Source organism: Scyliorhinus torazame, chromosome 14, assembly GCF_047496885.1.
Source record: "Scyliorhinus torazame isolate Kashiwa2021f chromosome 14, sScyTor2.1, whole genome shotgun sequence".
NCBI lineage: Eukaryota > Metazoa > Chordata > Chondrichthyes > Carcharhiniformes > Scyliorhinidae > Scyliorhinus > Scyliorhinus torazame.
The window spans coordinates 120,479,479-120,496,015 of record NC_092720.1 but is presented as its reverse complement, the minus strand read 5'-3'; the positions used below and the strand labels follow the sequence as shown (position 1 = coordinate 120,496,015).

At 44.4% G+C, this 16,537-nt stretch overlaps 1 protein-coding gene across 1 annotated transcript; it reads right to left on the bottom strand.

Annotated features, from left to right (window-relative positions):
* Positions 1 to 296: 296 nt before the first annotated feature.
* On the bottom strand, positions 297 to 15,888 carry srprb (SRP receptor subunit beta). The gene is made up of 7 exons (XM_072474712.1): positions 15,712 to 15,888; positions 12,155 to 12,249; positions 11,237 to 11,314; positions 6,361 to 6,443; positions 3,954 to 4,090; positions 3,061 to 3,115; positions 297 to 830 (listed from the first exon to the last, which is right to left on the bottom strand). The coding sequence occupies exons 1-7, from the start codon at positions 15,824 to 15,826 to the stop codon at positions 614 to 616; spliced, it is 780 nt and encodes a 259-aa protein (XP_072330813.1). The 5' UTR covers positions 15,827 to 15,888; the 3' UTR covers positions 297 to 613.
* Positions 15,889 to 16,537: the final 649 nt, after the last annotated feature.

The following is a 16,537-nucleotide window of genomic DNA, read 5'->3' as shown; positions in this document are numbered from 1 at the left end:
GGGAAGTGCCTGATTACCATTCAGCCCACAAGAGGACAGGGCACAGGCAATCAATAAACACATCAAGTTTACATTCATTTTTGGAAATACAACTTCTTATCACATGACCAGACAATTTGTAGTGAGGAATTGTTTTAAATTAACCACACAAAATAGCCCCAAAAAATTGTTTGCGATATAATACAGCAACACACAGGACAAAAAGATTGGGCTGCATTTTCAATATCTACCACAATATACAACATATTCCAGATAAATAACAGCACCACCACAGAGAGACTGTACTGCTATAAAGATTGATTTTGATCCATTATTTTATTTCCCCAGGAACAGACAAAGCGGTGCACTGCCAGTTCAGCAACACAAACAACATAAAAAGCACTGTTCACAACAACATGCTAGCTGTGGAACATGAACAGGTAAATGTCAAAGGTATCATGCTGGCTCAGCTCTTAGCAGACATTGTGCAGCCAAGGTTCTTGCACTTGTTTGAACCTTCAGCATTAATAACTTCTGGATCTTTGGTCACAGTCTCACTTTTGTTGCCATCGTGTATGTGAATCAATTCCCTTCTATTGGCAGCACAATGACGTCCATTATTACGTCTGATCGCTCACGCGACTTTCACAAGCCACCTTTCCACAGTTCCAAGGTCTGCTTCGCCTTTGTCCCCTTTGCTCCCTCGTGCACTGCACTCGACAAATTCAATTTTCATTGGTGCCTGGGACAAATCAAACTCCTTTCCCTTCTTCCCTAAAGACACCACAGCCCCAGTGCTAGGTCCATCCAGTGACTTTGGTGCTCCAGAGCGAATCATCCTCAGGGTGTTTCTGTGGGTGAGACGAGATAAAACAGCGGAATTAAGTGATTCGTAGCGGTCAAAAAGAGACAAAGCAAACTCTGTAAGTTAATTTGCTCTTCCATACAGGACAGTGAGATTTCTAAAGGCGCACCCTCAAATGCAGTCAGGGTCAGACATTTTATAGTCAGGAGAAAGGTTCAGGTACACTATGTGCATTTGGTTCTTAAACAAATGAGCATCAAGCCTTTAATGCCAGGGATAAGTGCAGAGAATGTATGGCAATGTGCGTTATTTCTACCAGTTGCCCATTCTGAATCAAATGCAAGGAAAATCGATTTCTCCATCTGCTGTCCTCCCCCACTGTAAAAATCATAAACAGTCAAGATTAATAAATTAATTCACTTTAGTGTCAATTTATACCACCTATTACAAATGAGAGCGCAATATATCAGTTTTTATATTCTAAGTTATTTTGCTAATACTGCCTGAAAATGTAAACTCCTTTGGTATTTAGAATAATCAGATTTGCTGACTCTTGGCCCTAAGCTGTTTATTTAAATATAAATTTAAAGTACTCAATTCCTTTTTTTTCTCCAATTAAGGGATAATTTAACGTGGCCAATCCACCTACTCAGCACATCTTTTGAGCTGTGGGGGTGAAACCCACGCAGACACGGGGAGAATGTGCAAACTCCACAAGGACAGTGACCTGGGGCCGGGATCGCACCCGGTTCCTCAGCGCCGTGAGGCAGCAGTGCTAGCCACTGTGCCGCCCTGCCCTAAGCTACAATTTTAACTAACGCCGTATTTTTAATTAACATCTAATAAACAGACCAGAATAAGCTACAGAAGCCGGAAGGTACACTTGTGTTCAGCACGAGAGGTTTAAAATCAGGAAACCTTATTTATATCACAGATTCAAGGAATATTTACCCAGATGTAAAGAAAATAGTGTTTGAGCAAATGTGCACATTGAGCAAATGGCGTGTTATTCTTTTCTCTGCAAGCAAATCCAACATTACAATGACATTTTCTCATTTGAAAATGAACACGTTGAAAGGAGATTTGACGCAAGAAAGAATCTTCATGTTACCATTTTAGACGTTTCTTCGGCATATGTCAGGGTGTACTGAGAGTACAATTATAGCATAAATACAAAGTGCTTTCACTTTGTACCGACACCACAATTTCATAATACACCTGCTTTAAACACAGACCAGCAATAATTACATTTAACACAGAAAGAGGGTCATCTTAACCCAGCACACCCACAGTAAATAAACTCTCTGGAGTTTAGAAGGATGAGAGGTCATCGCATTGAAACCTACAAGGTTCTGAAGGGGGTTGATAGGGTGAATACAGAGAGATTGTTTCCGTTGGTCGGGGAGTCTGAAACACGGGGGCACAGTCACGGGATAAGGGACCGATCATTTAGGACTGAGATGAGGAAAAATTCTTTCACTCATAAGGGCTGTGAATCTTTGGAATTCTCAACTCCAAAGGGTTGTGGGCACTCCTTTGTTGTAATACATTGAAGGCGGGGATAGATGGTTTTTTGATCTCGCAGGAAATAAAAGGGATACGGGGTGGGGGCAGGAAAGTGGAGTTGGAGGCCCAAGATCAGCCATGATTGTACTGAATGGTGCAGCTGACTCAACGGAACGAATGAGTGTTATTTTGGCTTGTTTTTTCGGTCGATTAGGCTGAAATGTTCCCTTGTGGAAATTATTTTAATTAATGGTTTCCGGATTCCTCTGTCTTTGTGTATGGTCCTGCACTGTGAAATAGATCCATCTTTTTGTTTAACTGTATCATTGCTCTGTGATTATTTTCCTATAATTTTTATGGGTAAATTACACAATACCGGTTTTAAGGAATCTTTTATGGAATGACCTCAGCCCCGACCTATTCTGTAAAAACAGCATTTATCTGGATTATCAATTGAAAAATAGGGTATATCTGTGCTCTCAGCACTTTTATTGCTTTTTAAAAAAACTGTTAAAAATATACAATTTTAAGGTATTGCATCTCCCACAAATACTCCACCCTCTTCTGTGGATTTTCTTATGCAATCTAGCCACTGAGGTGCAGCGAGAACCCCAAGTCTGCTGCTCGTAGAAAGAAGTGCTCACACATCCAGTCTTTTGCTCCCAAACTGGGCAGCAGAAATGTTGAAAAGATAAAACTCTTGAATTACAAAGCCCACCTCGGTTATTGCGCATTCCAACAGTTACACCCTGCAAGAATCAGACACTTACAGTTCCTTTTCCAACTGCTGCTGAATTAATTTTGCAGATTTGGCCATGGTCACATCTGAAATTCAACAGAAAACAGAATGATAATCCCCCCCAAATTGTGGAGTGCACAAACAATTTCATTTGTGTGTGAGCCAAAATCCAAATGTTGCCCCTCAAGAGATATCTGCAGATAGACTATACTTTGGCAATTGTCACGCTCACATTTATAACAGAAAATAGGAGCAGGAGGCGGTCATTCGGCTCTTTGAACCTGTTCCACCATTCAATATGATCATGGCTGCTTGTCAAACTCAATAGCCTGATCCCATCAGCTAAGTGTAATAACTTCATCTTATTTGTTCTGGTGCGATTTTAAGCTAAATATTCTTTAAACTATTGAAACAGAGCTCATATAAATGGTAAGCAAACAGCCAGACACTAAACCTAAGCCTACTACTTCACAGCAATATTTACAACATTGTCCTCAGAATTTAAAGCTTTGGATATGTCAAAGTTTGTGAATAGCAATCAGTAACCTTTCTGACTTACCTCAAAATAGAGCAGAGACTGAAGTATCTCTCTATTCCCACAATAAAATGTAGGACTGAGGTCCCCCCCAAACTCAAATTAGACAGAAATGAAGAGGCCCTCTCATCTGTTCATTACACTGACAACATCATAAGACCTAGGAGCAGAATTAGGCCACTCGGCCCATCAAGTCTGCTCTGCCATTCAATCATGGCTGATACTTTTCTCATCCCCATTCTCCTGCCTTCTCCCCTAGCCCCTGATCCCCTTATTAATCAAAACGATCTACAATTATTCAATTGTTGTGTCAGGCTTCCAGTATGACAACTATTAGATTGTTAACCCCAACTGTATGATATTAAAAAAAAGGACAACCTTCTCTTTACCTTGTTTGTTGCAGGCTATAAGGAGTGGAGGTGCATTCTTCGCGATCACAGCATCGGTTAGCAACATGTAGAGGAACTCAGCTACATCCTTCACTTCTTTTTGAAATGACACACTGTCCACTACAAAGACAATGCCTCTGTGAAAAGAATACAGAATTATGTCCAGTGTTATGAGCAGTGTCATAAATACTCAGTATTTTATTTTACAGTGCTGTTTTGAATCCGAAAGGCACAGCCAAAAATTAGGATCTAATTGCTTCTTATTGTCATATATTAAATGCATAGGATAAATAATTAGGATAAAAGCCCCTCCCCCAAAAAACAAAGCCACAGTAAAGCAGATAAGATTGCTAACAAATGGGCAGACCGAGTTTAATAGTTCACTGATTGGAGGCAGTTCCCAACGATACTACCAAACCATGGGAAAAATAGGCTAGGGACCAGGACTTACTCACACCATAGAACAGGAGGCCATTCGGCTCATTTAGTCTGCACCGACCCTCTGAAAGGGCACTCTACCTAAGCTCGATCCCCTGCCCTATCCCCATAACCCCACGCATGGATCATGGCCAATTCACCTAATCTGTACATCTTTGGATTGTGGGAGGAAACCAGAGCTACCAGAGGAACTCCACACAGACACAGACAGTCACCCAAGGTCGGAATCGAACTTGGGTCACTGGTCATTCATAAATCCACCAGCTCAAAGAAACAACTCAAGTGTGGTCCAATGCCTTTCCTTGCATAAAACAGGTGGACTATACATCGCTTACCCCCAGATAATGTAGTCATTGACCTTTGTTGCCAATTTGATGAAAGTTTTGGCACAAACGTCATCCTTTGATGCTATGGTGTCATAAAGATCTTAAAATTTTCTTCTTCTTCTAATAATTATAATAATCTTTATTGTCACAAGTAGGCTTACATTAACACAGCAATGAAGTTACTGTGAAAAGTCCCCAGTTGCCACATTCTGGCGCCTGTTTGGGTACAATGAGGGAGAATTCACAATATCCAAATTACTTAACAGCATGTCTTTCGGGACTTGTGGGAGGAAACCGGAGCACCCGGAGGAAATCCACGCAGACACGGGGAGAACGTGCAGACTCCGCAGACAATGACCCAAGCCGGGAATCAAACCTAGGACACTGGCGCTGTGAAGCAACAGTGCTAACCACTGTGCTACCGTGCTGCCCGACAGGTGCAAGTTGAAGAGGGGATGGAAATGCTTGTGCTCAACCTGTTTTGAAGTGGTAAGTCACAAACAGGAGGGGTAAGTAAATATATTTGTGTAGTTTATTGCCCGAAACCCTAGGCCGAGAGACCTCTCCATCATGGATTCCTCTGAAAGGTCAGCCTATTTTGCCATCTTATGAAAAGCGAGAGGTGGAAATCAGGGAATTTTAGACTAGTTAGAGCTGCTGCTGGATAATGTCTAGAGTTGATAACCTGATTGTAAAGCTTGAATTTTTTCAAGCGCTCAGAGATAGCCAGTCTGAATTTGTAAAGGGTAGGTCCTTCCTGATGAACTTTATTGAATTTTTTGAATGGGTGACCAAGGGAGTGGACGAAACAATGTCTTTGGATGCTATTTATATGAACTCCCAGAAAATGCCCCTTGAGAGACTGTTTAGCTAAAGTTAAAGCTCATGGGACTGAAGGCAAATTACCGACCTGGTTAGAAAGTTGGCTGAGTGGCAGGTGAGAGATTAGGGATAATTGCTCATACCTAATTGCCCTTTAATTAAATGGCTTGCCAGGCCAGTTCAGAGGGCATTTCAGAGTCAACCACATTGCCGTGCTTCTGGAGTCACATATAGGACTAGGTAAGGACAGCAGATTTTCTTCCCTACAGGGTATTAATGAACATTTACGACAATTCAGGTTTTGAAAAAAAAATAATATATTGAATTCAAATTTTACCATCTGCCCTGGTGGGGTTCGAGCCTGGCTCCCCATATCATTACCCTGGGTTCTTGGATTAACATTCCAGTGACAATATCACTACAGCATCACCTCTCCAGTGATGCCATACAAGGATCTGTGCTGGGGTTTGAACTATTCATCGTATTAACTACTGAGGACATTGTAGGCACAAAAATTATTACTTCAGGCCCAAGCATAATTCATAATCTTTGATCACGGGGATCAGCTATTTTAAAACACAAATTGAATTTTGTGGATTCACTACGAGACCTTGGAGCAAAATGACTGAAATTTCAGCAGTAAAGTTTGCCGATTAAACAATTATTTGAAAGAACATGAGAACCCTCCAATGAAATGTCACGTTACAGCTCATCACAGCATGAAGGTAATCCACTCCCACATCAATCATAAACAACAGTTCTCAAAAGTTTCCACCCAAATTCACAGCTATACAATATAAAGCACAGTATTGTCCTGTTACCTGGCATCGCCCTTGTGTTTCTCCAAATACTTAAGACGCAGACTCTCATGCCCAGGAAGGTCGTACAAAGCAACAGTGGGGCCCTGTGAGAAGAGATACGGGGTCAATGGTTTTCTCACACTTTAAATTTTCATCAGTTCCTTAGCGCCTGCTTCGCTAATCTGGCAATAAACTCCACAACCCATCAGAAGCAACCTGAATTTTTTTTCGCTTTTAATGCTAGGCTGAGGCTGGTACCATTCCAAGAATTTGCACTAGGAAAGGAATATAGAATCCTAAGCATAAATAATACTTTCCCAGAGTTGAAACCCAAGGAAGGAAGCCTTGAACTTGTACACCAAAGATTGTCAATCAGTCACAAACACCATTGGATAATAGCAGTATCCCATTATTTGAAGCCCACTGTTCATTTAACTACATATTCAATAGAAATAGTTCAGCGTCGTACAGAACTTGCATGGAAATTCTCCCTTAAAATACCAGCCTACCTCAAATGTTTAATGCCTTGGTGTGAAGCTTGAACCTCCATTTGAACTGAAAGGTGAAAGAACCACCAGCTGACCAAAACCAATATTTACCAAAATCAACATTAACTGGAGTCAGAGATGCCCACCTTTGGATGAGATGTTCAACTGAGGCCCCTTCAGTTTGTTCTCGAGTCTAGGTATTGTGATGAATGTAGGAAAGTTGTATATGTGGTATTGTGTGTTTGTTGCAGTAATATTATTAAAAGCACTTGTATTAAAGTATCCATATTATATGTATGCTAAGGCTGTGATTAAGGGGTCAACCGCTAGGCAGGTGGTGATGTCACTCACAGGAGAGGCTGAGTCTGTTTTTTAGTTTCGTTTTCAGCCCCGACCTGTGCCTGCTGTCTTTTTTTTTAATAAACAATTTTATTGTGGTATTTTTGGCATATAAAACAATGACATTATATAGTACTGTACAAAAAGAAAAGCAAATAACACATAGTACAAACCACAACTCCATTCTCGCAAGGACCTGCCTAAACCACCCACTACTCTACTCTTGCATCCCCCCCCCCCCCCCCCCCCCCCACGATTAATTCTCCGTGAAGAAGTCAATGAATGGCTGCCACCTCCGGGCGAACCCAGATAGTGAACCTCTCAAGGCAAACGTAACTTTCTCTAGACCGAGAAAGCTCGCCATGTCCGATAGCCACACTTCGGTCTTCGGGGGCCTCGAGTCCCTCTATGCCAACAGTATTCGTCGCCAGGCTACCAGGGAAGCAAAGGCCAAGACGTCGGCCTCCTTCTCCTCCTGGACTCCCGGGTCCTCCGACACCCCAAAGATTGACACCTCAGGACTCATTACCACCCCAGTTTTCAAAACCCGGGACATGATGTCTGCGAATCCCTGCCAGCACCCCCTGAGTGTAGGGCACGACCAGAACATGTGCATGTGATTAGCCGGCCCACCGGCACATCTGGCACACTTGTCCTCCAGCCCGAAGAATTTACTCATCCGGGCCACCGTCATGTGGGCCCAGTGCACGACCTTAAACTGGACCAGACTGAGCCTGGCGCATGTTGCAGTCGTGTTTACTCTGCTCAGAGCTTCGGCCCAAATACCATCCTCCATCACCCACCCGAGCTCCTTCTCCCACTTAAGCGTCAGGTCCTCAGTCTCTGTATCCTCTGCTCCCATTAGTTCTTTGTAAATATGAGACCCTACCCTCACCTCGATACTACCCTGGTCCTGCCTCCCCTTTGGTGGGAGGCGTGGGAAGGACGGCACCAGCCTGCGCACGAAGTCCCGCACCTGTAAGTATCTAAAGTCATTCCCTCTCGCCAGCCCAAACTTCTCCTCCAATGCCCTCATGCTCGGGAAGCTCCCTTCCAAGAACAGATCACCCACCCTCGCAATCCCCACCCTCCGCCAGTCGATATCCGCCGTCCATGTTCCCCGGGGCAAATCGGTGATTGCCGCAGATTGGGGTCCGCACCGATGCTCTCACTTCCCCTATATGCCTCCTCCACTGGCCCCAGATCAGAAGAGCCGCTACCACTATAGGGCTGTCGGAGTACCGTGCCGGCGGGAGCGGCAGAGGCACCGTAACCAGGGCCGCCAAACTAGTGCCCCTGCACGATGCAGCCTCCATCCGCTCCCAAACCGACCCCGTACCCACCATCCTTATCATTGCCATGTTGGCCGCCCAGTAGTAGTTGCTGAAGTTCGGCAACGCCAGCCCCCCTTCCCCTCTGTTCTTTTCGAGCATCACCTTCCTCACCCGCGGGGACTTCCCCGTCCAGACAAATCCCAGGATAATTTTATTCAGTCTCTTAAAGAAGGTCCTCGGGATGAAAATGGGGAGACACTGAACTATGAACAAGAATCTCGGGAGAATCGTCATCTTAACAGTCTGCACCCTCCCCGCTAGTGACAGCGGGAGCGCATCCCAACTCCGAACCTCCTCCCTCACTCGTTCCACAGTCGGGACAGGTTGAGCTTATGCAACTTGCCCCAGTCCCGTGCCACCTGTATCCCCAAGTATCTGAATCTTTCTCCTACCAGCCTGAACAGCAACCCCTTCAGCCTACTCTCCTGCCCCCTCGCCTGAATTACGAACAACTCGCTTCTTAGCCATGTTCAATTTATATCCTGAAAACCGGCCAAATTACCTCAGGGTTTCCATGATGCCGTCCATCCCCGCCATTGGGTCCGAAACGTATAACAGCAGGTCATCCGCGTATAACGCGACTCTATGTTCCACTCCCCCCCGGACCAGCCCTTTCCAGTCCCTTGAAGCTCTCAGAGCAATTGCCAAGGGCTCCATGGCCAGCGCGGACAGCAGTGGGGAGAGAGGGTAACCCTGTCTTGTCCCGCGGTGCAGTCTCAAGTAATCTGATGTCGTCCTATTCGTCCTTACTAGCCTCTGGGGCCTGATAGAACAGCCTAACCCAGTTAATGAACCCCTCCCTGACCCCAAACCGTCCCAGCACCTCCCAAAGATAGTCCCACTCGACCCGGTCAAAAGCCTTTTCCGCATTCATAGCTACCACTAACTCTGCCTCCCTGCTCTACGGGGGCATCATAATCACATTAAGCAGCCTTCCAGCTGGCCACCAATTGTCTACCCTTTACGAACCCGGTTTGGTCCACCACAATTACGTCCGGCACACAGTCCTTCATTCTAGTCGCCAAGATCTTGGCCAATAACTTAGCGTCTACGTTGATCAAAGATATCGGCCTGTAAGATCTGCAAGCCTCCGGTCTTTTCCCCGTTTCAGAATAAGCAAAATAGTGGCCTGCGACATCGTCGGGGGTAGAACCCCTCTGTCTCTTGCCTCGTTAAAAACCCTGACCAGCACCGGCATCATTATCTTGGCAAACTTTTTATAAAACTCCACCGGATACCCATCCGGCCCCGGGGCTTTACCCGACTGCATGACCTTCAGGCCCCCTAATACCTCTTCGATCCTGACCAGGGCCTCCAGTCCATCTACCAACCCCCTACCCACTCTTGGGAAGGTCAGTCCGTCTAGGAATCGCCTCATCCCCTCCGGTCCCCTGGGGGTTCCGAAGTGTACAGCTTACTATAAAAGTCCCTAAACACCTTGTTCAGCTCTGTCGGGTCCCCCACCAGATTTCACGCCCCATCCGCTATCCTTCCTCTCTCCCTAGCCGCTTCTCTCTTCCTTAGTTGTTGCACGAGCATTCTGCTGGCCTTCTCTCGATGCTCATATACCACGCCTTTTGTGCCTGCTGTCTTTAGTTTCATTTTTAGAGTTGTGCTCTGGATTCTGAGGAAAGGAGGTGAGTTTCTGTTTTACTTCTGAAATCTGCTCTCCCAAGAACTTTAAATCTGCAAGCCATTGAGTGTTAACTTTATTAATGTAGTATTTGACTTGTGTGTGTGGATTTTGCTCAATTGCAAGTTTAGTAGATGGGAAAGCAAGGTCAAAGACCTTTCTTTATTTTATTGTAAGAACTGTTTAAACTGTTAATGGAAAAGCAATTTTTTTCCTTGAATTGCAAAGGGGTTAATCGTGAGTCAATAATAAAGTTTGTTTTAATATAAAAAGATCCTTAGTTGTCAGTGGAATCACTCCTGGAGCGAAGTATCCGTTCCTCACAGTTTACAAATTGAAAAATTGTTTGTCCGATTTCCTAATATAATTGGGGTCTGGTCTGGCTACTGTAACAGTAGACATTAAGGAACCGCTTGAACAAGAGAGGGATTTCCTCTTGAGCTAATTCCTCCCCAACCCTATTGATCAAGAACAGATTAACTGGCATTTTCTCATTTGTTGTCTGCAAGACCTGGTGACATGCAACATTACTGTCTCTTTTGCTTGCATAAGAACAGCGATTGCGTTTTTAAGGAACTCGTCACCTGCAAAGTGCTTGGGTGTTACTGACAGATAGGATAAGGTGCAATATAAATGCAAATCGTTGACAATATCTTCAAAAGAAATGGAAATAAATTGAAAAGAATTATCTCTCTTTGTACTCAAAACAAAACTATACAAGAAAAAGTAAAAACAAAATCCTTTAAATATCAGTAACAAGTGTTTGATATTTCATGGAAGGTAGTTGATATAATGGCACTTTGAGGGTCTTTACCCCAAGCTGTTTGAGTGGGAACAATAGTTAAACCAAGCAAATGTCCTAGTGAATGCAAACAAAAGGAGGACTCAATCATCACGACATTAAGTGTTTGTAAATTTCAGACACATTACGATCACTCTTGCCTGTCCATTACTCAATACTATAGGTATATCGAATGCAGGGAAGGCATCATGTTTCATCCCTTCCCCCCGTTAAGAACCAAGTGATGTCTCAGAGAATCGTACGTATCAATGAATGTTATTTCAATAAATGTAGAGGCATAAATTCATTACAAGGCACCTACCTTGTCACTTCTAACCCTGTACAATGCAGAGTTACTGGTAATGGATGTGTGTGTCACCTTAAATTTCCCGGACAATAACTGAAATGAGAAGAGTTGACAAAGGAGTTGAATTATTCTGAGGACTAATTCTTTGTTTTACATGTTGTCATATTCTGCATTGGATCTGTAACCAGTTATTCGTATGCAACCAAATTTATTCCAAGTGCCTCTCTCGCCAGGAAGTACCCCAGAAAGTTGGGAAAGGCTAAGACTTTGAAGTAAAAACTTGAAGAAAGTCATTAAAACCCATTTGAGTGGGTGAATGTAGTGTCAAGATGGAACATGTACGTCGAATTATTGTTATGATTAAAATCTGTTTTTGAAATTTCAGTTCTAGGCGGCGGGGGGCAGTGGAATTAGCACAATCGTTTCCCCAAACACCAAATTATTTGGTTCAATGAACTTGAACGACAACCATTTCTACTGGACGCTCCATCAAGTGGCAGTCCCCAGCACCACCATTACAAACGTCACATCATTGTGGAGAGCAGTCTACTGCAAGGCACACAAGACAATAATTCACCACATATTGTTTGTAGCGATCAATGAAACAATACCATTTTCTCAGACTGAGGAGTGGGTCTTTCAGCTCTGCTGCAGGTTTATGCCGTGGGTGTCTAACAGGAAAGGGAAAGGAGTGATGCAGCAAGATTGAATATGGACTTCACTCATAAATCCTGATGAGAACAATTTTGGGGAAGCACCAGGAAGTCGACCAAAAGGAGGCAATTACAAAGACCTCTAGTCACACATATATCAGATCACCATCTAGAGAAGATTACTGATCCTTTCAATTAGGAATGGAATGTAGTGGAACAGAAAGCAGAAAAAGTTCAACAAGGCTGATTTCACAGGAATAATGTTATTGCAGAGTCTTACCCGGCAGCACAGGACAGTCTTCCCAGAATCACACAAACCAGCCAAAAGCACTGCTCGGCGACTGCTTTTCCTGCTCCTTAACAGCACAAAAAGAACTGGAGAACAAAACATGAAATACAGTTTAGCAACAAACCCGCTGAATTATAGGAATGGGAGCTGGACATTTGATCCTGAGCTCATTCCGCCATTTAATTAGATGAGACATTAAAATCCGGGAGCTCAAAAGACCAGAGTTGGAGGAATGCAATATTTCGGAGGAGTGTGGGGCTGGAAGGAGGTGCAGGAATAAGGAGGGGGAAGCCACAGAGGGATTTGAAATTAAGGGTGAGAATTTTAGAATGCAAGCTTTATCTAACCAGGAGATAGTGTAGGTAAGCCAGCAAATACAAGAGTGAAACCAAAGAGAAAATGCTGGAAAATCTCAGCAGGTCTGGCAGCAGCTGTAGAGAGAGAAAAGAGCTAACGTTTCGAGTCCAGATGACCCTTTGTTAAAGCTCTTTTCTCTCCCTACAGAAGCTGCCAGACCTGCTGAGATTTTCCAGCATTTTCTCTTTGGTTTCAGATTCCAGCATCCACAGTAATTTGTTTTTATTAAATACAGGAGTGACGCGACTTGGTGCGAGTTAGGACGAGGGCAACAGAGGTTAGGATGATCTCAGGTTTACGGAGGGTAGGTCAGCATTGGAATAGTCAAATCTAGAGATAACACGCAGGTGGATGAGAGTTTCAGCAACAGGTGTGGAGACAGGCAATGTTACAAAGGTCAAAATTGATGGTTTGAACAATGGCATGAATATCTGGTTGGACGTTCATTTCTGGGTCAAGAATGGCACTAAGGTTGCAAACAGATTGGTTTAGTCTCAGACAATCATTCGGGAGAAGTATGGAGCAGGTGGCGAGGGAACAGAGTTTGTGACAGCGACCAAAGGCCATTGGTCTTCTCAATAACTAATTGGAGGAAATTTCTACAGGATGTTGGACAAGCAGTCTGATTAAATTTAGAGTTGGTGGAGGGGTCAAGAGAAATGGTGAAGTAGAGCTGGGTATCATGTGGAAACTGCTGTGTTTTTTCAGATGATGTCGCCAATGGGTACCATGTAGGAGAGAAACACGAGAGGGTCAAAGATAGGTGTCTTTGGAGACATCAGCGTGCAAGGGCAGAAAGAAAAGTAATTGCAGGTCACTCTCCAGCTACAATGTGTCTTACAAATTTGACTGCATTTTTCGAGGAGGTGTTAAGGTGTGGGTAGTGCAGTTGATATAGTCCACATTAACTTCAGTAAGGCTTTTGACAAAGTCTTGCATGGGAGACTGGTCAGGAAGATAAGATCCAGGGGAATTTGGATCCAAAATTTGCATCGTGGCAGGGGGGGAAGAGGGTGATGGTTAAAGGTTGTTTTTGTGACTGGAAGCCTGTGTCCAGTGGTATTCGGCAGGGATCGGTGCTGGGTCCCTTGCTGGTTGTAGTGTACATTAATGATCTAGATGTGCATGTGGGGGTATGATCAGTAAGTTCACAGATGACACAAAAATTGGTGAATAGTGAGTAGGAAAGCCTTCGACATAGATGGGTTGGTCAGATGGTAGGACAGTGGCAAATGGAATTTAACACTGAAAAGTGTGAGGTGTTACATGTTTGGAGGACCAACAAGGCAAGGGAATAGACAATGAATGGTCGGACCCTAGGAAGATCAGAGGGACCTTGGTGTGGATGTCCAAAGACCCTTGAAGTCAGCAGAACAGACAGATAAGGTGGTTAAAAAGGCATATGGGGTACTAACATTCTAAGCCTCGGCTAATAAAGGCAAGAGCAGGGAGGTTATGATGGAGCTGTATAAAACGCTTGTTAGGCCACAGCTGGAGTACTATGTGCAGTTCTGGTTGCCATACTCTAGGAAGGAAGTAATTGCACTAGCGAGGGTGCAGAGGATTCGCCGGGATATTGCGTTTCAGCTAACAAGAGAGACTGGGGTTATTTTTCTTGAAGTAGAGAAGGCGGAAGGGGGGGACCTGATCGAGCTGTGCAAATTATTAGATAGGAAGGAACTTTCCCCTTAGCAAAAGGGTCAATAACAAGGGGGCATAGGTTTAAGGTAAGGGGCAGGAGGCTTAGAGGGCTTGAGGGGAAACCTTTTTCACCCACAGGGTGGAATCTAGAACTCATTGCCTGAAAGGGAAGTAGAGGCAGGGACTCTGAACATTTAGGAAGTACTTAGATGAGCACTTGAAATCCCATAGCATACAAGGCTACGGTCCAAGTGGTGGAGAATGGGATTTGAGTAGATCGGCAATGGCTGGCATGGAAATGACGAGCCCCTTTCTATGCTGCAAAAACTCTATGACTGAATAGATAAGAATGAAATCAGGCAAGTGCAGTCCCCGCTAGCTGGACAATAGTGGAGAGGTGTTGAAAGAAGATGGTATGGTCAACATCAAAGACCACTATGCCCCAAATCCCAGAACCAACAAACAGTTTCTCTCCATCTACCCTCCGTTCCGCTTTTAATATTGAGAACTTCGATCAAATCACTTAACCTAATTGCCAGGGAATACAGCCTTAGTTGTGTTATCTCTCATAATTTAATCCGTGTAGTCTATTTAAGATTCTATTATAGTTGTTCTACACTCCCAAGGTCAAAACAACCTTTCTAATGTACCAAGTCCACAACTGTTCAATGTTCCAGCCCTCCCCACAGGAAAAAAACCCACAATTTTATAGTACTCTGGATATATAGGTAAGCATCACACTGGCTTTTTTGATTATTTTCTGCATCGGTCCGCGACATTTTATTGATGTACTAAATTTCTTTGCACCTCAACTGCCTTATACCATTTAGAAGTTTGATCCTTCAGAGGACAAAGTGGATTACCTAACCCTTGCCAATATTAGAATCCAGTTGCTTAATGCATCAGTGTAATTTTATGATTCCATCTATGCTGTTTACAATGTCATCAATCTTTGCATCATCAGCAAATCTGGATATGTAGCTTTATATCCCGCCACCCAGGTCGAGTGAATAGTTAAGGCTCCAAAAGAGAATTAGAAACATTGCCACAATCTAACATTATCGGCCCTGAGCGGGGATCTGCTCCTTTGATCTGTAGCTGCTGAACCTCACAGCTCGAATCGCTGGTTCTATTTGCTGCGTCCTTGCCCTCTTCAAATACTGGGCGAGAAAGCATAGGTCAAAGGCTGCTGTCCCGTCTCAGCACATCACCTACTGAAAGTTTCACGAACACCAAGGCGGTGTTTCTCTCAGCAAGTCTCATGGCAGCCTTTTCCCACGTATACAATGAGCGCTGCTCCACACAAATGCAGACAACATATAATTGTGTTCATTGTGTGTGTTTACATTATTGGAAGAGTTAACGCTGGCCTTGATACTGGGAGAATGACATTCCTTAACATTTAGTGTGGGATAAGTCTGAAGATTATGAATCCGGGGTGGGGGCGGGGAGACGACACCCAGCTGACACATGGCAGGGCTCTCACCGGCTGGGCCCCCGCTGTGCGGGACCGGACTAGTCGCCGCTCCCCGCTCCTGCAGCCTCCTTACCGATGGTGACCAGCACCGCCCCCAGCGCTACGATAATCCCCAACACACTTGGATCCTGACGCTCCAACTCCCGGCGGATCGACTCCAGGTAAAGTTGCAGAGTGGCGGCCGCCATCTTAGAGCCAGTGAGGCACCCTGGGAGGTGGGCCGGGCCCGCGCTGCACCCTGGGAGGTGGACCGAGCCCGCGCTGCACCCTGGGAGGTGGACCGAGCCCGCGCTGCGCCCTGGGAGGTGGGCCGGGCCCGCACTGCACCATGGGAGGTGTAGTTTATTTGCGTTGCAGGAGGACGGAATCAGATTCAGAATGCTGCTACTGTCCCAAAGAAATTGGTCATTTTTAAACAGATAAATTAATTTTCTAGTGACGGATATAAAGATTTCACGTTTTAAGAATTTTATTTTAGCAAATAAACTACAATCAACGTTGACTAAATATTACACTGTAGGCACCTAATGTTTGGATTGGATTGGATTTGTTTATTGTCACCTGTACCAAGTACAGTGAAAAGTATTTTTCTGCGAGCAGCTCAACAGATCATTAAGTACATGGGAAGAAAAGGGAAGAAAATAAATTACATAATAGGGCAACACAAGGTATTCTATGTAACTACATAAGGCATTGGATGAAGCATACAGGGTGTATAATTTAGGAGTCTGGTAACAGCAGGGAAGAAGCTGTTTTTGAGTCTGTTCGTGCGTGTTCTCAGACTTCTGTATCTCCTGCCCGATGGAAGAAGTTGGAAGAGTGAGTAAGCCGGGTGGGAGGGGTCTTTGATTATGCTGCCCGCTTTCCCCAGGCAGCGGGAGGTGTAGATGGAGTCGATA